The sequence below is a fragment of the Mytilus californianus genome, unplaced genomic scaffold, assembly GCF_021869535.1.
Source record: "Mytilus californianus isolate M0D057914Y unplaced genomic scaffold, xbMytCali1.0.p SCAF_1, whole genome shotgun sequence".
Taxonomy (NCBI): Eukaryota; Metazoa; Mollusca; class Bivalvia; order Mytilida; family Mytilidae; genus Mytilus; species Mytilus californianus.
In genome coordinates this window covers 61,679,294-61,701,743 of record NW_026262581.1, presented here as the reverse complement: position 1 = coordinate 61,701,743, position 22,450 = coordinate 61,679,294, and the positions used below count along the sequence as shown (strand labels likewise).

General features: G+C 31.8%; 2 protein-coding genes across 9 annotated transcripts in view; one reads left to right on the top strand and one right to left on the bottom strand.

Moving 5' to 3' along the window:
• LOC127705389 (lipoxygenase homology domain-containing protein 1-like) overlaps window positions 1–10,820 on the bottom strand; it is a 75,398-nt gene extending 64,578 nt beyond the window's left edge. For 7 of the 8 annotated variants that reach the window (XM_052209701.1, XM_052209720.1, XM_052209714.1 and 4 more), the window contains exons 1-6: window positions 10,746–10,814; window positions 3,527–4,422; window positions 3,007–3,211; window positions 2,059–2,222; window positions 636–722; window positions 86–218 (exon numbers count right to left, since the gene is read on the bottom strand). In XM_052209701.1, coding sequence (XP_052065661.1) covers window positions 86–218; window positions 636–722; window positions 2,059–2,222; window positions 3,007–3,211; window positions 3,527–4,378 — 1,441 coding nt within the window. In that variant the 5' untranslated portion in view covers window positions 4,379–4,422; window positions 10,746–10,814. Of the gene's footprint in view, window positions 1–85; window positions 219–635; window positions 723–2,058; window positions 2,223–3,006; window positions 3,212–3,526; window positions 4,423–10,745 lie in introns of all 8 variants that reach the window. The other variant, XM_052209706.1, reaches the window with a different exon arrangement.
• A 187-nt stretch (window positions 10,821–11,007) lies between these two features.
• LOC127705826 (uncharacterized protein C8orf74 homolog) lies at window positions 11,008–21,889 on the top strand. Its single transcript, XM_052210187.1, has 5 exons — window positions 11,008–11,096; window positions 14,677–14,869; window positions 16,454–16,857; window positions 19,472–19,613; window positions 21,474–21,889. The coding sequence occupies exons 1-5, from the start codon at window positions 11,046–11,048 to the stop codon at window positions 21,596–21,598; spliced, it is 915 nt and encodes a 304-aa protein (XP_052066147.1). The 5' UTR covers window positions 11,008–11,045; the 3' UTR covers window positions 21,599–21,889.
• Window positions 21,890–22,450: the final 561 nt, after the last annotated feature.

Here is a 22,450-nt window from a genome sequence, read left to right as displayed (position 1 = left end):
AGGTATATATTCACACGATGGTACTCCAAGGCATAGACGCTCTTTTCAAACATGTTATTAACAAGGTATCATGTCAGATACAAACCTGGCAATATAGGTTCTCCTTTTCTAATAGCTGCTATTTCTCTTGTTATTTCCCCATCATCTTCATCTCTTGCCAACCACCTATGGCAGGTAAATGTTAACTCTTCACTTGTATCAATATCAAACATTTTCACCTGTAAAACACAACTGATGTAAAGATTCCTACAAAGCTTGGAAAGAACAAGGGTAATATTTTCAAAGTTGTCAGTACTAAAAGTATCAAAATGTGAATGATTTTGGGGTATTAGTTTTACAGACAGAAGGACAGCTGCTAAAAAAGAACCCTTTATACAGAGACCAAAGGAATCACTACAAAGAAACAAGCTGTTAACTTCTAAGGTGTTCATTTTAAATCAATATTCCTAAAGTACATGTATATAGCCATCATTGTGAGAATCAAATCTTAAACAAAACAATGCCATTATCTAATAAGTTTCAAATGGGGAACTCTTTAAAACAATCTCCCAAAAAATTACGAGAATGCATGCAATGTTTAATATACGGCTTACCAAAACATGAGTTTTAAAGACAAAACAATTAATAACACCTACCTCATCACATAACCACCCAGGAGAATCTCCCGAATCATCATGTCCAATCCTTATCTTGTATACTTCACCAACATTTCCAACATTTACCTGTAAATTAAAGTTTTTTTTCAATTACGAAAATATTACATGACAAGCTTCTAATCTTGATTTTTTTTCTAGATGCAATAAATGTATATATCTTAATTTTATAATTTCTGGTTTTATATTTTTGTAGTTTTTTTAATGTTAATGATGACAGATTATACAGACACATTTAAAAAGATTCAATGATAAAAATATAATAGGTTTAAAACTTGTCATATATTTATATAAACATATAAATATATGACAAGTTTTAAACCTTTTATATTTTTATCATTGAATCTTTTTTAAATGTGTCTGTATAATCTGTATTTTCTAGTTTTTGTCTCATTAATGTATACCAATATATCTTTTTATTTCTTGTTATAGTATTTTGCTTTTAGTTTGGCAATAATTTTGGCCACTGATGTAGTATTTCATAAAATCATTTGATTGCTTTTCTTAAAAAGTTTGTTGTAACAACACTTTTGTAATTTGGAGACAAATTCTTTGTACCTTTGTTCGTACATAAAGGACAATGTATGCTTTGAGGTTTATTTGATTCTGTAACTTCTCCCCAAAAAATGAAATCTATACAACATTTCATCAATTTAATAATTTCTTAAGGTGGTACCAAACACCTTGACTAAAATTAATTTGGCTCGTTTAATTTTTCATTAAATTTTGACAAAAATATTTACTTTGACCCTTTGCATTGACATAAATATAAAAATTTAAAAAAAACTTGAACCACACACTTTATCGGAAAAAAATCATTGGATATATAGCAGTTTGACAAACACTAATTTTGATCATTGAGAAGCTTAATATTTCCTACACAAGAGAACGTGATTAAAGCATTCAGCTGATTTTTACAGAGTTATCTCCCTGTAGTGTTATGTACCACCTTAAATTCTAAATAAAGCCTTGAAGAAAATGTATAATTTTAAACTTATGCTTCAAGAGCCAATTTGAATGTGAAATCGATAAAGTGACATAATTAGGAAGATTGGCCTGATTTTATGCAAAAAATTATGCTAATTTCAGCTAAGAAAACATAGTCCCCCCAAAACTATTTTTAGACAGCGAGGAGATAATAGCAAAATTCACAACATGTGTGAATACTGTTTTGAGCAAGAGTTCTGCTCTTTATTATTTCTAAATATTTGTAAGTAAGTTCTGTAATTTCATCATTTTACTGAGTTAAGTGTCATATTAAGACTGAACAACCCATGAAAACAGGAACCTTCTAATGAAGAACATAGATTCAATATTTAATTCTGTGAATTGAAAATATTTTGAATATATGGTCAACCTTGCACCAAATCATCAAAATGTCAAAACTGACATTTAATTATCTTACATCAAATTCATCAACAGTACCACTCTGGAAATTTTCCCCATCACCAGTACCAAGTGATATTGGTCCTGAATTGCCTTTATGACCATAAACAGTAAGAGTTACTTGAGCTTGTGTACCAGCATGTCGATTCTTGTTTGTTATAACATTTACTCTCCATCTTCCCTCTGAAAAATTATTTTTCATAAATAAAAAAATCATCCTACAGTATTTGCGACATGAATCTATAGCTCACTTGCATGCAGGTGACAATAAGAATTAAATCATAGCTGTTTTTTTTCAATTTATGGTTGCCTTTTCTTTAAACGAATTAAAAGCATAAAAAATATACAATTTTGCCTCAGCTGAGCCTTGAAATCATCATTTTGTAGCAAAAGTTTAGAATTCATCTTAATTTGATGTAAATTCCTTTCTCATTTTGTCTTGGAGACTTAAATGACATACTATAGCAATGATATTGTGTTTTCTCACTGTAGGACTCACCATGACCAAAAATGGTGAGTCCCTAGACTTGCCTACTAAAATGCTTAGGGAGAACCCTAGATCAAATAGATTGTATCTGTAAGACTCTTCAAAATAAAAGACCCAATCATGATTTGGTTGACTGTCATTGTATATCTGCCTCACATATGGCCAAAAAGTTTTCAATTTGTCATAGCCACCACCCTGTCCTTTGTTCTTTGTTTATCACATCAACTTAACACTGGATTTTCACTTGTCATAAGAAACATTGCAGGTGCTAGCAGTGGAGCAGGAACTGATTACCATTCTTGAGTAATTGAGTTATTCCCTGTTTTTTCAGTAGGATAAGACCTCTAAGTGTTTATCAATCTTTAATTTTATTTGTAGTGTTTTGTCGACTGTTGTCTTTTTTTTATTTTAAGTTGTTGTCTGTCTTTTTAACTGCTTTTTTGGTATCTTCTTAATTATGTTTACATATAAAAAGATTACTTGTATTTGCAAGTCTATCCCTTCTTGTTTTCATTCTGCTAGCTATCATATCAGATCCTCTGGTACCCATGCCAGTTCTAGAGAAGTTTCTGGATGTGGCCTGGCTTCCTCTTGTATCATATGAACCTTCCATACTCCTGAATGGTTCACGTCCAGCTGCAATTAATGCATCTGGTCCACTGAACAGGTTACCTAGACTCAGTATCTATAAAATACCAAAAATATTTATGTAGGATCACTTTTTAATGTGTTTCTCTTCAATTCAACTCTTCATATTATTAAAATAAACATATTAAATATACATTGGTACAATATCAACTAAATATAGTAGCCCTCTTGTAACTTGATACATTCATTTACATTTGGTACAATTACTGTCTAGTAACCTACATGTGCATTGTTCCTTACAATATAAGTGCTCATAAATGGGGTTTAAAAAGCATGTAGCAGCTAAATTTACATACTTAAACCGAGTAATTGAAAAGCAATCTATCCAAAATAAAAACATGATAATGCATACCCTTCTGCCTTCTATTGTGTATAATCTCCAAATGGCTGTTTTAAACATATCACTTAAATCTTTTAAAATCTGTTCAAAATTCTGAGCTGTTTTTCTGTTGAATAACATCACATGGCGATTTGTAGGTTCACCATTCCGTAAAATTGTCACTTTCTTTGGTTGATTTCTGTTGTATACACTTGTCATGTCGTAATCTCTTTTTACTCGTTTTACTTTCATGTCTCTGTATTTAACATCCTCCTTTAGTATATCATTATAAGCCCTCCTACCACTTGGTGGTCGTGTCATAAACCAAGAAGGATTATGGTGAACTCGGTTAATATTCAATGGTCTACATCTATTTCTGTTTGAAGAGCAAACATATTTACCATCATGAGTTAACCCGTCCAGATTTGAAATGGCATCATGTCCCTCTGGTGTATATACACTTCTAACACCAAATCCTAAGCCAGGAATTTTTTTAGATAATTCTAAAAGTAAGACGTCCCATTTTTTATATTTCCTAGGATTAACAGGAATTTTGACACCAGAAAATGTGTAGTCTTGTTCTTTGTAAAAGTAACATGTCTTGGCATGATCAGGTGCTGTAAAAGATTTACGCATATCTAATTCTGTATCCTGACCCGTTCCCATTTCAACCATACTCCTTGCATCATTGATTGGAGGTAGTCTATTTCTAGGCTTCTTTTTTGGAGAAGGTTTATCATCTTGTCTGTCCTTTTTGGTAGCTGCTGTTGATGGTTTACTGTCCAACTTTGAATCAGGTCCTTTTGATTCTGCTTTTGATGTTTTGCCATCACTCTTTCCGTCATTTTCAACAAATTTATCTTTCCCTTTCTTCTTTTTATCCATGTTATCTACTAGGTTTCTTCAGTTTTCACATCAAGATACTAAGTCTAAAATGAATAATGATTCTTATTTTCAACATGGTCAACAATAAATTTTAAATGAGCATGGTAAATTGTAATTAAATAAGACATCACTTCATTAGGCTTGCTAAGCTACATGGTGAATATTTTCAGTTATAAAATGTCATCAAAACATTGCTAAATTAAGAATTATTTATAATGAAGGGAAATTTATAAGTAAGACATGTAAGATGTCTGAAATACTATGCCACAAAAGACAACATGGACAACCAATACTGTTATGACATCAATAGTTCAATTGCCACACATTCTTGGGTTATGCCACACATTCTTGGGTTAAGTGTCACAGATTCGAAAATAGCCATAAGGTCTATCATGATTTGTATCTCTATACAGTAAAACCTGTATAAACAGGCCAGCTGTGGGACTTTGAAAATGGGCCAGTTTGGACAGTGGCTCGGTTTATTCAGGTTTCAGATTGATAGGAATTTATTGACTTGTGACATCAGATATTTTCCATGTAAAAGTTCTGTTTCATTGTAAACTGTAAAACATTTTTTTGAAAATGCTGTAATAACCTATTTATTAAAGGTTATGTCATGATTTGTGAACAAATATTTTGACATGAACATGTCAAATGTTCCCTGCCTTTTCACCATTTTACTTTGAACTATCGTGTCTTCTGTCATCATTTTCTTTGGCTTTAAAAATTTGAAAAATCAAAGTCCCCCGAATTATAAAAAAAATATTATATAACATTTTTTTACATATATCCTCCTATGTGAAATCGGCCTCGATAGCATCAGTCTCCAACTCGTCAGCTTCACTTTCACTTTGAATTTGTTGTTTTCATTTGCGTCAGAATCCTTGCGTTGTTTGATTTGTTCAGCGAGAGTTTCTTTCCAATTCATTCATTTGTATAGCCGATTAAATAGCAAGCATTTCATCGAACGCAATTTAATCCTGATCGTAACATTGTCGTACAATGTATCACACCGATAAACTCGACAGTGGAATGTCATCACCCGGGTTTTTTCCATTGTCAGACTCATCGCTTTCATCAGGGTTCACAACAGGAACCCCAGCATTTTGAAAACATGATGTAAATGTCTCATTCCATGATTTAAAAAGTGTATCAATAGTACAACATAAGTTCTATCCGAGATATATTTGGCGACGATGTATTCAAATTGAATTGGTACATGTTGTTTGCTTTATATTATTTTAATGAAAACTTTAGTGTTTTATAAAAACAGGTCACTAATGTAATTTCACCGTTTAACACCTTGCTAATTGATTATCGTTAAAGACTCTCTTGTGTAAACAATTTTATTTTGATTGCACATCGATCAATACAGTTATCATGATTTATTGTTAAATAAATAAAACAAACCAGTTTTGACAGGTAATAATTAATGTAATTAAGAGTATTGGGATTGCATAATTAGACTGGAGATCGGAATACACAGGGTCCGTTTTACAGAGTCTTTTTACAAAGGCTTTGAAGGGGGAAAAATGTGACCAATTTTCGGCCAGAATGGACAGGAATCTGGTTTCACAGGGACTGACATTAACTTTTAAACCAACTTGTCCCATCAGACAAGTGACTATGAATTTTACATGTCAGAATTGAAATGTCACTTGTCCAAATTTTGCAACTCATAACTGACAGTTTTAGTACAATGTACATATTGATTTGCAGTGTCTTTTGTGTATATTTCTCATTTGTTCTTTGGTATAGTCACACAACATCGCAATAAAGTATACTTATTGTGTTGTTATTGTTGGAGCTCCATCTGTTAAATTCACCTATTTTTTTTTAGTATTGTACAGACAGTATATAATGGGTACAATTTGTGAACTGAAAATTAAAATAACACTGCACAGTAGTGTAGCAAACTAAACTAGAGGCTCTCAAGAGCCTGTGTCGCTCACCTGACTCTACTTTGGTTTTTGAAATCATGTAAAGATAGATAAAAATCATAACAGATACCCAAATAATGATTGAGGCCAAATTTGGTTTAATATTGGTCCCGTTATTTAATAAAATATCCTGGTGGCCGTCTTGAACAGTAAATCGGCAACAAAGAAGCAACACTTGGTCAGCACCTCATAAGGAACATTCATGCCATGTTTGGTTTCATTCCATTCAGTGGTACTCTAAAAGAAGACATTTGTATGTATTTCCCATAGGGTCCTATGTTAAACTAAGTCCCCCCCCTGGCGGCCATCTTGGATGATGGATCGGCTGCAAAGTAACAACACTTGGTCAGCACCTCATAAGGAATATTCATGCTATGTTTGGTTCCATTCCATTCAGTGGTTTTCTAAAAGAAGACATTTGTATGTATTTCCCATAGGGTCCTATATTAAACTAAGTCCCCCGCTGTTGGCCATCTTGGATGATGGACTGACTGCAAAGTAACAACACTTGGTCAGCACCTCATAAGGAACATTCATGCCATGTTTGGTTTCATTCCATTTAGTGGTTCTCTAAAAGAAGACATTTGTATGTATTTCCCATAGGGTCCTATGTTAAACTAAGCCCCCGCTGGCGGCAATCTTGGATGATGGATTGACTGCAAAGTAACAACACTTGGTCAGCAGCTCATAAGGAACATTCATGCCATGTTTGGTTTCATTCTATTCAGTGGTTCTCTAAAAGAAGACATTTGTATGTATTTCCCATAGGGTCCTATGTTAAACTAAGTCACCCACTGGTGGCCATCTTGGATGATAGATCGGCTGCAAAGTAACAACACTTAGTCAGCACCTCATAAGGAACATTCATGCCATGTTTGGTTTCATTCCATTCACTGGTTCTCTAAAAGAAGACATTTGTATGTATTTCCCACAGGGTCCTATGTTAAACTAAGTCCCCGCTGTCTGCCATCTTGGATGATGGACCGACTGCAAAGTAACAGCACTTGGTCAGCACCTCATAAGGAACATTCATGCCATGTTTGGTTTCATTCCATCCAGTGGTTCTTTAAAAGAAGACATTTGTATGTATTTCCCATAGGGTCCTATGTTAAACTAAGTCCCCACTGGCGGCCATCTTGGAAGATGGATTGGCTGCAAAGTAACAACACTTGGTCAGCACCTCATAAGGAACATTCATGTCATGTTTGGTTCCATTCCATTCAGTGGTTCTTTAAAAGAAGACATTTGTATGTATTTCCCGTAGGGTCCTATGTTAAACTAAGTCCCCAGCTGGCGGCCATCTTGGATGATGGATTGACTGCAAAGTAACAACACTTACTGGCATCTCATAAGGAACAGCCATGCCATGTTTGGTTTCATTCCATTCACTGGTTCTCTAAAAGAAGACATTTGTATGTATTTCCCATAGGGTCCTATGTTAAACTAAGTCCCCCACTGGCGGCCATCTTGGATGATGCATCGGCTACAAAGTAACAACACTTGGTCAGCACCTCATAAGGAACATTCATGCCATGTTTGGTTTCATTCCATTCAGTGGTTCTTTAGAAGAAGTTCAAAATGTAAAAAGTTAACGACAACGACGGACGACAAGTGATGAGAAAAGCTCACTTGGCCCTTTGGGCCAGGTGAGCTAAAAATAAAGAGATGTATTTTTCAGATAGAGCTCAGACAGAGTGAATCTGATACAATAACAAGTTCTATATTACTATATTGTTATGTTAACAGGCTCTTCGTCATTGTCTGCGTCTAGGCCAAACTCAAAAATGATGCTGCGATCAATAAAAATCATATACATGTATACTGACATGCACTAAAATTAGCACGGTACTGGTAAAATTCTCTTTCAAATCAATCTTTTAACATATTTTTATCTTAATTTTTATTTTTGGAAAACTTTTTCAATCAATAAAATCGAATTTGTATGTTTGCACCTTTAATTTCTATTTAATTAAGAACCACTTCCAAGAAACAGTGAGAAAAGAGACTTCTAATTGGTCCGATAAAAATACTGCGCTCTTTGAGAGGTCAATTTTTAAAAACCCTTTTTGGAAATAAACTTCCAATCTAGAAATACTACAACTGGAGTAATTTAGTTTGAATTTAAAGGATATCTTTAATTTTTTTACTTTATTGTCACCTAGGACAAGTGCACTACAATAATCAGTCTTGTCAGAACATCGTTTTTAGTTGTCTCGGGCAATCAGACAGCAGTTAATGTCAGTCCATGTTTATTCAGGGTTCAGTTTCTCAGGTTTGACTGTATATACGTGGCAGTATAAACCTAGTTGGCAATACTGGCTTAAATACGGTAAGCAAACAGAAAGTCAAAAATTTGATAGGACAAAAAGTTGCTAATAAACTATTTACTATTGAAATATTTTCATTCTTTTACATATATTAATTTTACAGTTTAGGATATTGTTCATTAGCCTTGATAAATTAAGCTTTATCAAAATTTTTATCATGCAAAGGATATATTTCTTGGCACAGTGAAGCTATTTAAGCACCAATCCACTTTGACAAGTAGTTTTCTTAACAATTGTTTTATCATTATTGAACTTTTAAGAATAAATTTTTGTTTACAAAGTTGCTTTTATAATACATCTTATCGCTATTTATTCCATTCCGGATAAGTTCTGAAATTACACAACTCTTTCAAACCAGTTGAAGCTATCTGGGGCCCTGTTTCAACAATGTACTGTGCTTAAATTTTTTCAAAGAGTTATGTTTAAACCATTGTAAACACTTCAAACAAAGCATTTTTCTTACTTTAATTTGAGTTTAAAAAATTGGATCATAAACTATACAAATTTCAAAATGTTCACTAATCCTACACGTTTTCCTCCCTCAGCTCATTACTGATGACCTTTGTTTAGCAACAATTAATTAACCCAAACAGAAAGTTGTCTAAATGATTGTTTTTTTTTTCGGAATGGACTAAATAGCAATAAGGTGTGTAGTTCAAGAATAATACAAATACATTTTTTAAAATATTAATGTTTTCTCATTCATAGGAAAATAATCTCAAAACTGAATTGTGACTTTTTGTCCATGAATTTTCGTCTATGACTTTGTGTCCTAGTGTGACTTTCTGTCCTACAATCTTAAATACAACTGGGTATTATCTGATGTACATGTATATAATTTCAATTTTGTACCCATCTCCTGTATTTGCCCCGAATCCGGGTCCGTTCATCCTGATTTGCTTTCGCCCTAGTACCTGTTCGCCTTTATACCGGTTTGCCCTGGGTCCGTCTGCCCTTATACCTGTTCGTCCTGGGTCGGTTTGCTCTGATATTTATTTTATTTTGTTGTCTTGTTGTATAATGCTTATTATTTGAAAAGAGTATGTTAAAGTTTGTTGAAAATTCACCGAATATTTATGTTGTATTGCTGCTACCAAATAACTATTTTCATTTGATCTGCACTGTAGAGTACTTAGGAAAACAACTTCAAGGTATTTAATATAAAACAACTGATGACCATGTTAGTCCTTAATTTTTTTTACACTATTATTTTAAAGAGCACATCTATAGGAAATGTGTCAAAACGAACTTGAGATAAAAAAAGCCAATTTGTGTGCAAAAATAATTCCCTTTTATGTCTTTATACAATTCATACATCATTGTTTTTCTCATTCCAACTTGACTAGTTTTTAAAGAAAAATGTTACTTTCATTATTAATCCAACAATGACAATTAATACAAAAATAAGCAAGATAATATAAGTGTCTAGCCTCAGCTCAACAACATCATAATTATACCTTAATTTATCAGCATTCTAAATTACAATCAACAGTCATTAAAATTAATTCTAAATAAAACAAATGTAAGAATGAAGCCCATTAAATTGATCCAAAACAAGCCATTAATTTTTAAATATTTCCATGTTTTTTCATGAATTTCAAGAATATATGAATTCTTTCAATATTGATAATAAATATCTGAATATGTTTATTAAACCTTACATACCACTATATTAAAAAAAAATTTAAAGCAGGGCGAATGAACCCAGGGCAAACGGACTCTATGGGCGAATGGACTCAGGGCGAACAGACCCAGGGCGAACGTGTAATTCGGGCGAATGGACCTGATACCACTTGTCCCTTACCAAACTAAAATTGATTTAGTACCAAATCAACATGGCATAATATATGATACAACCATTTTATGTGAAATTAACATGACTGGAAACTGAAATTAATTGCAAGAAGAATAAATTATGACACTATATGAGTGATCAGATACATTAGTCATTACTGACATTAGTATTTTCTTGCTTATCTCAATATCTGAAAAATATCTTTTTGTATGATTTCGGCAATACCAACATATTCATAATGGGACAATATCACTGATGACAGTAAACTTTATAAATTCATTACAGCAAAGTAGTGTGGATATTACCTACATTGTTATTTTGTGTATTGCATTTTCTAACATGTTTTCGTATCGAGTGACAAGCATCTGTCAATCTCGTTTCCAGTCATGTGACATCAAAAATTGTTGATAGCTTTTTCAAATTATTAAATCATTTTGATGTTTTCTGTAACAGAAAGATGAAAACGAATCAATTGCCCGATTATAAAGATGGTCAGGGGAAGAAATTGTAAGTTTAATACATAATTAAATTGTAAAATGACTTTTCGGAAGACCAGATGAAATCGAGATTTCAACGAGAACTCGTCAAAGCTTGGTAGCAACAAAATGGTGGACGAACTGTCAACAAGTGCTGTGCAAGAAATTGCCGGACTTTCGGTACGAATACTATGCAGATAACTGATAAAAAGAGAAAATGACAAAAAATAGATTTAACTGCTAGGAATTTAACCTCTATTTCACAACATTCAATTTGCTGTCATTCAATGTACCATGCACAATTGCACTTTTTGTAATAAATGATTTTTAAATGTGGCCTGGGTGATCTTCTATTTTAAATGGGATTTTATTACCAAATGAGATTCAGGTCAGAATTATTTTTCTTTTCTGATTTTACTATCCTATAACAGCTCTTACCTCTTAATTCCAAATAGGGCTGGCCTTGATCCAGAACTGTAACTCTTGTGGTCCTTGCGATATATTTTGGTACAAATAAATAAAAGAACATTGTCGAGAATCAGTCAGGTCAATATGCAATGCGAACATGCATGAATTCAGATCCCGTACACACATTAATTGTTATGTGGAAAATATACTTTAACACACGATATTTAATTTTCTTTTTGACAATTCCCCTTAGTTGCTGTTGTCACCAAAATCCTTAATGTGTCTCTCTTTTAAAGAATATAAATTATTTTAAATTGAAGTTTGAACTTCTTAATTGCTACAACTTTTAACTTTTTACAGTAAAGCCAATCACATGGATTGCAAGTGCAGTTATTCTTCTAGTAAAGTAGATGTCATCCTTTGGAAGACTGGGGTCAACTTTTCAAAACATATTTAAATGACTTTCAATGATCAAATACCTTAGGTGTTGCTACCAAAATGAAGATGAAAGGTTAAAGTTTGACGTGATGTAGTTCTTACAAAAAACGAATTTGTTACTCTTTTGGCGATGTTTTGTTTTTCACTTTCAATAGCTATTTGACCACAGTATAATTTATTGTGTAGGAAAACATACAGTGTAACCCATGATACAATTGTGTTCATTATTACTCATCCCTTCAAATGTACATATTATACATGTACAACTTAAATGAAATTTTGTATTCAATTAATTTGGGGTTCACGGAAAAGAGTAAACAACACACAATTATAAGAATTCAAGAATTCATTAGATATGTTTATAGTTATTTGATACCTGTTATAGATGAAAATTAACTAGAAAATGCCAACTAAAATCATTTGCATTAAATTCAGAATATGTTGTTTGCTTCTAGTTTATTCAAATACTTAATTGATTACAATTCCACTGTTCAATCACAGTGAGAGGCAATTCATTGGCAACAGAATTCCTGGTAATGAGAAAGATTTTATAAAAAAGAGTTATTCCTCTTTGTACTGGCTATCTCGATTCTTTAATATATATTTGTTCTTTTAAAATCTTTCTCAATCATTATGACATAAATACTGTAATCAGTGTGAATGTTTGCTTGAATGTGATGCAAGTTTTAATATGTATGTGGCTGTAAGGGTTTGTAAAAAAATTACTTTATGCTCTCAATGGGTGGCACAACCCTTTCAATAAGAATAAAGAATTTTGTTGTAGAGGTCCTCGAAGTCAAATATTATATGTGTCTTGTTTTTGTAACCACTATAAATCTGAATAACCACTTCACATAACAATTGAAAAATCGAATTTTTGAGAAATTATGTTTGATTTTTTTTAGGGGGGGGGGGGTTAAGTAATCTCAATTTGATTTTGGCTTTAAATAATCTAGGACTGTGATTCATTTCGGATTTACCTAAAAAAAAAATCATATATAATTATAAGAACCAGACATGGGGTAATTGAAATATGTAATTGTAATTGGCTGTAATTAATTACTATTTCTCAAGTAGTTGAATGTAATGTGTAATTGAGCATTTTTTCAATTACAAGTAATTGAAAGTAATGAATTACAAAGCCAAAATTGGCTGTAATAGACAATAACTTTTCAATTACAACTCAATTACATTTGAAATTTGGGATCAGAAAGATTGAATCTTGTGTTTTCTCAAAAAATTATGAAAAGCCATGACCTTAGCAAATGTAGTTAGCTGACAAATCAAAGCATACACAGTATACCTTCTGTAATTACACAACCATGGAAGATTCTTTATTTTGTAATGAATGAACAAAAATTAAAAAGAAAAAAAAAATTGTAGAAACATGCCATAATTTGTGTTTAAAAGAAACCATTAGTAAGTCACTGTCGTATACCTAAATTAGCTTGTTACCTACATGTATATTCAGATGGATATTGTTAGACATTGATTTAACATAATCAATTTGAAAGGTCATAAGTCAATCAATAAATATAACCTCTGGCAATTTGTTTTATCATAAACTATATAATGACTGTTTTTACAACAGTTATGTATGCATGTTAAAAAGGTGTTAAGCCAATTAGAGAGAGATAAATATACCCCTAGGTACATGATTTTTTTTAACTTAATTAATTGTGATTAAAACTACATTATATTTTTAAAAAAGTCAGACTTTCTAAATCATTTCTATAGGGAAAATAATTTTAATAAGTTGTGATCAAATTAAAAAAATAAAATTTTATCTATAGGGCTCTCTTCTTTTCTTTTCAATGAAATACATTAAAACATAAAATTTCAAAAAGTAATTAAACAAAATTTAATATTTTCCAAATATTGAATAAGTCTTTTTATCATTTTGCGCATTAAATTAAACCAGACATCTAGTCCTATTCCTGATAGACAAAGTATTATGTGCACTTCAGATTTATGTTTGTTTTTTCTTTATTCCCGTAACACACCAGATATTTTACTTTTAATTACTCTTCTTTGATACTGGCTGAATTTGAAAATAGTCACTGTAGATCTCATTTGTTATTACTATAAAGCAATGTATGATAATTATGTACATATGATAGAATAAATGCATGTTCTAAATTTTCCTTTCAAAAGTAATTGAAGTAATTAATTACATTTGCCAAGTAATTGGAAAGTAATTAATTACATTGTCAAAAAAAGTCAAATGTAATGTGTAATTTAATTGAAGATTTTGTAATTGTAATTGAATGTAATTAATTACTTTCAAAAGTAATTGACCCCATGTCTGGTAAGAACTACATGTGTAATAAAAGGAAGCTCCTTTTAGCAATTTAAATGTTCTGGTGTTTCGTTCCAGAGTTAAGAGACTTTGTCAGATTTAAGTAAAATTGTACCATAACTTGACTTTGGATTGATTACTTTAAACTTTTCAAAATTGTTGGATTGGTGCACATAACAACCCATTCGACTTAAAAAAAAATCTGATATGTCATTCCAGAGTTATGAGACTTTGACCATCAGATGAATAAAAGGATATTTTAAATATCAATCACTAGCTCTAGTATGCTTGGATCAAATTACTACAAACTTAATACTGTTTTGGGGATTGATGAATGTCGATTTGCTTTTGATTTTGAAATTTTCTGTTATGTCATTCCAGGGTTATGGGACTTTTAACAGTCATACATTTATTTGACGCATTATTTATACGCCTAAGAGTATCCTCATGTTTACTACAAAGTCATTTTACTTGTTTCTAATTTAATGTCTTCTAAATATCACATTTTATTCTCGCAACAATAAGGGTGTATCATGTGCTCTCTGTGCAGCTTCTTAATGTGATTTTTATTACACTGCGGCTTAAGTAATCTCAATTTATTGGGTTTTTTTTCAGAAACAGAGAGGCCAGAGAAAACTGGCAAAACATCTAAACTTAACAGTTGATGATGGGGAACTTGATATGAGACAAGCCATACATCTTGATTTTTTATATGATAACTTAATGTTTGCTGCAGAAAAAGGATTTTCTTGGGATCATGTGTGTTTGGTTGCAAAATTTGCAGAAAATGTTCTTACCAATTCCTTAGGTATGTTATGTCTGTTTTATTTCTAAATACAAATCTATGTTAAAGTATGACATTCTCACACATAATATTTTAACCAATAATTGTCTAATGGTGAAATTGTAAAATTAGGATATTGAAAAAGAAACACTGTGCACATCATTACACAGTCAACGCAAGTCCATTAATTGTTTTATGGGGCCATTTTATTGCGAAAATGATTTATTATACAATATGATATCTCATTTCCCACTCCATATTTATATGACCCTACTCATAAAAGTAAATTTCTTTTGTCTCACTATAAATGAGTCTTATTGTATTATAAACTGAAATTTCCCCATTAAAGGGGCACTAGCTGTCAAATTCATGTTCACTGATTTGACTCAAATTCTCATATTTGATTTATAACATATTAAAACATTTATTCAAATTATAAAAAGTATAAAATAAACAATTTACAAGGCATGGGCTTGATAATATGTCTCATTGTTTAGTGAGTATTTTAGTCTAGACGCCATCTAATTAACTATCGAGTTGACCTCCGAGTACTGCCGATGGTCATATATGAGATATAAACATAAATATAGATATAAATAGATAACGAACTCGTGCAATTGGATTTTTCTAGGTCTGTTTAATTTCATATTTATATAGGTTTAAAATATATTCTAATCATCGTTTTTACCTGTATAACAATGAGTTTTTGTGGATCGAATCAGTCTATCAAATGATTTACCTTTGTTTCACTTTCAATGTTGACATTATTTTCCTTTTTAATAACTGAACATGCACAATTCATGTGTTATCCATCTCTAACTAAGGGGTTAAATTGAAGTTCACATGAATACAGATTCAATGAGGTTGAATTATTCATCATCAATGTTTCTTAGATTATTTTGACAAATGGCTGCTAAAAGCGAATTATTATTTCACTATTTCACGTAAGCTTTCATTAATGATTGAAAAAAACAAATCATATCAAAACATTTTTATATATCTCGTACATTTTTGTAGCTAGTGCCCTTTAAAAGTGTTTTAAATTTTCACTATTGTTTTTTAGTAGAATTTAAGTTATTCTGAAACAAAAAAGTTCTTCTTTTTTAATTTTTTCAACTGAGCATTGTATGATTTTTACTCAAAATTTACTATTTTCACCCAAAATTATCTGTTAGGGCTATTCCAGGAAAAAATGTATGCGGTGGTTTGACAACTTTTTTATACCCCACCATCCATAATTTTTATTTTCATTTGTAACAGAATTGTATAAGCTTCTACTATTAATACCCTCAGAAAAAATATATATATATGGTGTCCTAATCTCCAATACATTTTTTCCCTAGTATAGCCCTTTGTTTTACAGGGAATATTATTTCATTGTTTTAAAATATTAATTTTATTTGCTCACCAAGACTTACATTTCTACCATTTTTTTAATACTTATTTATATGATTTAAACTTTTTAAAAGTCATCTAGATGAATTTTAAAATTCTACAATCTACTTATATTATGACAAAACAAGACTGTAATGGTCATTATTATCAATAGCTAAATATTAAATTACTATGTAATTTAAGCTAAGCTTCTTTTTTTTTTTTTAATTACAGGAAAAGATTTGGTAGCTGTATTGAAGTATATCCAGGCAGAATCTACAGAGATTGGTTGTGAACTTAGAGAAAGAAATTTTAAAGTGTACATTGATTTTTTATTTTCAACTTTTCTTCAGCACATTAAGTTGTTTCAGTTTGTATTTACAAGTGATCGTGAACGAATGTCCCCTAATGTACAGTTAGAAATCATTCCTCCAAAATCTTCTGAACCTTTAAAAGAAGCTAAAGAAGTCAAAATTTGGGACTATCAACAAAATTATGAAGGACTTCAAAGAAAGGAAACTGAAAAACAGAATGAAAGGTTGCTTAAAAAACAGTATATTGCGGAAACTGCAGAGAAACGGTTGGAAGAATCAATGAAAAAAATTGAAAGTAAAAAGGAGGAAAAATTTACAAAAGAGGTTAGCAATCAATATTTAATCATCATTTTGGCATTACATACTGATTTTAGTATGTGCTTGTCTTCTTATATTTACTTTACTACAAATTTATTTAGCAGTCATATGATTGTTCATGTTAAAACAATTATACCCTGCTTTAAAAAAGTGGGGGTATACTGTTAACCTCTGTCTGTCCGTCCGTCCATCCGTCAGTCCCATGAATATCTTTCGTCGCATCTTCTCAGGAACTACATTACAAGGATTTCTGAAATTTGGTTTCAGGATTTATATGAGACAGCTGTACCTTGTGATGCGTTTTCAGATTCATCACTCAACAACTTCCTGTTTACCTTATACTTTTAGCAGGGCGGGGGTATCATTAGTGAGCAGTAGCTCACAGATTCACTTGTTTTATTTGCATCCAAATGAATCTGAATGCCTCAGTTGTCTAATTTACCAGGTAAATTTACCAATTTCTCACTTGAGTATAAAAACATGAAAAATATGGACAAATTCTTTCATTATTCTGATTACTTTTATTGTCTCGCCTTGACGGAGTCAAAAAGCGAGACATAGGTATGCTGTTTCCGGCGGCAGCGTCAACAATGTATTAGTTTGTGATTAGGTCTAGTTCATGGTGAACCAATAGTGGTAGGTCAATGATATTTGGTATGCAGTTGTATTAGCATTGGCACATCTCATTACCATGGAGATTATTTGGCCCCACCCCCTCAGTCAAGGTCTATTGACTTTGAAACTTTGCTTAGTTTACATGTATTAGTTTGTGATTAGGTCAGTTTATGGGGAACCACTAGTGGTAGGTCAATGATATTTGGTATTCAGTTGTATAAGCATTGGCATATCTCATTACTATGGAGATTTTTTGGCCCCACCCCCTCAGTCATAGTCTATTGACTTTAAAACTTTGCTTAGTTTACATGTATTAGTTTGTGATTAGGTCAGTTTAAAGGGAACCACTAGTGGTAGGTCAATGATATTTGGTATGCAGTTGTATAAGCATTGGCATATCTCATTACTATGGAGATTATTTGGCCCCACCCCCTCAGTCAAGGTCTATTGACTTTGAAACTTTGCTCAGTTTACATGTATTACTTTGTGATTAGGTCAGTTTATGGGGAACCACTAGTGGTAGGTCAATGATATTTGGTACGCAGTTGTATAAGCATTGGCATATCTCATTACTATGGAGATTTTTTGGCCCCACCCCCTCAGTCATAGTCTATTGACTTTAAAACTTTTGCTTAGTTTACATGTATTAGTTTGTGATTAGGTCAGTTTAAGGGGAACTGTTAGTGGTAGGTCAATGATAATTGGTATGCAGTTGTAGAAGCATTAATTTTAGCACATCTTATTTCCATGGAGAATATTTGGTCCTTACTTCTCAGTCATGGTCTATTGACTTTGAAACTTTTGCTTAGTTTACATGTATTAGTTTGTGATTAGGTCAGTTTAAGATGAACCACTAATGTTAAGTCAATGATATTCGGTATGCAAATGTATTGGCATTTGCAAGTTTCATTTCCATGGAGATTATATAACCCCACCCCTAATTATGGTTCATTGACTTTAAAACTTTTACATAGTTTACAAGTTAATGTTTGTGTTTACTTTAGGTTTGTTTAAAGCGAACGACTTATGAAAAGTCAATGGTATTTGGTTTGCAGTTGTATTAGAATTGGCTTATCTCATTTCCATGGAGACTGTTTAGCCCTGTACATTCAGTCATGGTTCATTGACTTTGAATATTTGCATAACTTACATGTTAAAGTATTGTAATTTTAAATTCAGCATTTGCATTATCAAAATAACAAATAGGCGAGACATATCTCTGTGTTAACAGTTTATTCAGTAATTAAACAGTACAGATATTTCACTCTAAATTAGAGCTTTGCAGTGCTTATCTTTCTTCTCTGAAACTTATCAGAAAAAAACAGTAAAGTGCAGAATTTTCTGCACCTCCATCATGTCAGATTTGTTATTGTAAAAATTTCTGAAGGTCTAATATCTCATTAGGATTTTTTTATTAAATGGTGACAATGTATGTAAATTATCTGCTTTTCTATTGTTTACAGTGCATTTTGTACAATTTTTCAGTAATTTCCCTTCTTTATGTACAGATAGCTTTGATGTGTCAATCTGGGTATTCCACTAAAAATCTGTTGACTGTAAGAAGAAAACTTTTGGAATTAAATATTATTATTGGTTGAACTTGCTGTGATTTCAGTTTTTTGTATGCATTATTTTGTTAATTACAGCCATATTCTTTTTATTTAGTTTTTGGTAATATTACAAAGGAACAACAACCTATCACCTAAACATATATATCTAAAGACTAAATCACAGAACTTTGTTTTTTAATGAAGGCTGTTGGCCTGTTAATGATATCTGATCATTAAAATTATTTAGTTCTGGTAATTTTTACATTTCTTTCTTACATGCAAGAAGCCTGAAGGCAAAAAGCAAATACAAACATTAAATACATAATAATTTAAAACTGAAAATGTGTTTTGAACATTTGATTGGTTATCTTTGGTGAATTTTCATACTTTGTTCATTTTTAATTCAAGAACTAAAAAAAATGGCCTTATCTATCTTCTGCTATCTTTTTTTTTAGACAATCACAGATATACTTAAAGAAGTAATAGGAACCTATACCACCAACACCCTAGACAACATGAAGTGGAATATTGAAGATGCCAAAGAGGATTTAGAAATTAAAATTCAGAAAACAAGTCTTCCTAGACCTCAGGCCTTAGGTATTAAAAAACACTACCATTTCATTATTAATGTTAAGATTATATGGCGTTACCAAATAACCATTGGCAAGTGTTTCAGTACCTTAGGTATTCTATGAACTCTTGTTGCATGTTATGTGTTTGCTTGGTTAAAATAATCATACAATAAACTTTGTACTATATTGCTCCTATTGAACACCAGCATGCCCATATATTACATATAGACTGGGACTGTAGGCCAATGGTTATATTGTATTGTACCAGCAAGTCCAATTATATAGTATTTTATCTACTTTAGGTCTAATGTGACAAAATTTTCAAAATGCTATGGGACCAAAGTACACTAAATATTTTGCAAATAAAATGCTCCGCTGGACGCAGCTTGATACGACCGCAGAGGTCGAACCCTAAACAGTTGAGGCAAGTATGGACACAATATTCAAGCTTGATACAGCTCTGAATTTGGATTGTGATTAAATATTTGACACAGCATAGGTTTCTGACACAGAATGAATGTGGTCTAAGAACTTTAAAAATTTTAATTTACCTATTCAAACCAAATCATTATTATTTGCTTTTATATATAAATCAGAAATAACCAATTTAAAATGGAAAATTTTAAAGAAAAAAAAAAGGAAAAAAAAATACCCCCCCCCCCAATTTTTTTAACCCCCTTATAATTCATCACCCCCAAACTCAATCCCAGCCTTCTCTTTGTGGTATGGTATCTTGCAGTACAATTTCAGAGAGATTCATACACTTGAACACAAGTTATTGTCTGGAAACTAGAAAAATGCTTGTTTTTTGGCCCCTTTTTGGCCCCAAATTCCTAAATGTTTAGGGCAATTACCCCAAAACTCAAACCCAGCTTTCCTTTTGTGAAATGGAACCTTGTAGTACAATTTCATAAAGATCAATACACTTACACACAAGTTATTGTCCTGAAACTAGAAAAATGCTTGTTTTTTTGCCCCTAATTCTTAAATTTTGAGGCAATTACCCCCAAAATCAATCCCAGCCTTCCCTTTATGGTATGGTATCTTGCAGTACAATTTCAGAGAGATCAATACACTTGAACACAAGTTATTGTCTGGAAACTAGAAAAATGCTTATTTTGTGCCCCTTTTTGGCCCCTTATTCCTAAAGGTTTTGGGCAATTACACCCAAACTAAATTCAAGCTTTCCCTTTGTGATATGGAACCTTGTAGTACAATTTCATAAAGATCCATACACTTACACACAAGTTATTGTCATGAAACTAGAAAAATGCTTGTTTTTTGCCCCTTTTTTGGCCCCTAATTCCTAAAATTTGGAGGCAATTACCCCCAAAATCAATCCCAGCATTCCCTTTGTGATATGGAAACTTGTGGTACAATGTCAGAGAGATCCATACACTAACACACAAGTTATGTCTGGAAGTTACAAAAATGCTTATTTTTGGCCCCTAATTCCTTAACTGTTGGTACCATAATCCCCAAAATCAATCCCCACCTTCCTTTTGTGGTATTGAACCTTATGTTAAAATTTCATAGAGATCATTCACTTAAACTAAAGTTAGAGTGCGAAAACCAATGTGTCTTCGGATGAAGACGCCAACGTCATACCAATATACGACCGCAAAATTTTTTTGCGGTCGTATAAAAACTCATCATAGCTTGATTGTGTAACTTAAAACATTAAACTCCCAAAATATCTTAAAAAACAATTTATATGGTATTGCGCTGGAAATATGTGATAAATTATCTTGATAATGTTATATAGTCTTCATAAGAGACAAGCATCCACACCCTCTTGGTTCAAAACAGACATTTACATACAGAACAAGGTATCAAAAGCAGTGTTAATTGAATTAAATTCTACCTATTTATTTTTCCATTTCAGGTGCTCCCCCAAGATACAGCTTGAAACCAAAAACTCCGGGATCACCACCAAAAACAGCAAAAGCCTTGAAATCAGCATCTCCAGAACGTAAAAAAACAGGTTCTGGACGGTCACGTAAAAAGTGAAAGGATATATAAAAATAACTATATGTAGTCTAAACTTGTTAAAAAAGTTTCTTTACAAGAATACAATCCAACATTCAGATGAACCTATTGTTTGAATAATCACTGTGATTTTTACCATTATACAAATTCAGGATTGTACAAAGCTTGTTTTTTGTCTGTGGATAAATGCATTTAGTTTTGTCAGTGAATATGTATGGCTGCCCTCCATTGTTGTACATTTTACTATCATTTTGTTGAACAGATTAATTTAATGAGGTTGTTTATGTTTTCAATAAATTATTTACAGTAACAGTTATATCTCATTGCATTCTTCATAACAAGAGGCTGTCGAGTGACAGCAAACCAGATTTTCCTGCAGATGTCGAACCCTGAACAGTTGAGCAAGTATGGACACAACATTTAAGCTTAAAACAGCTCTGAATTTGGATTGTGATTGAATATTTAAAATAGATTATTATCTAATTAATAATGAAAATGATATTTGCAAATCTGAACCCCAAACAGGATCATGTAAAAATTAAAAATTAACACGCACAACAAAAATAAAATACCACATAACAACTGTGTCATTTACCTTCATAACACACATGACTTAAAGAAAATAGTTATAAAGAAATTTTGACAACTAATGACTAAAATTAATTGAATAGAATCCATATACTTAATTTATAATTACTGGTTCAAGGAATAAGTTTGAGTTATTTTTCTTTAAACAGAAATATGGTTTAACTAATAAAGCAAACATAGTTCTCTAAAATTAGACATGATTTAACTCTCTAAAATTAGATATGATGTTACACAATGTATATCTATTTTCAAATTATAATCAAATATAATTAATAGTTCCATATT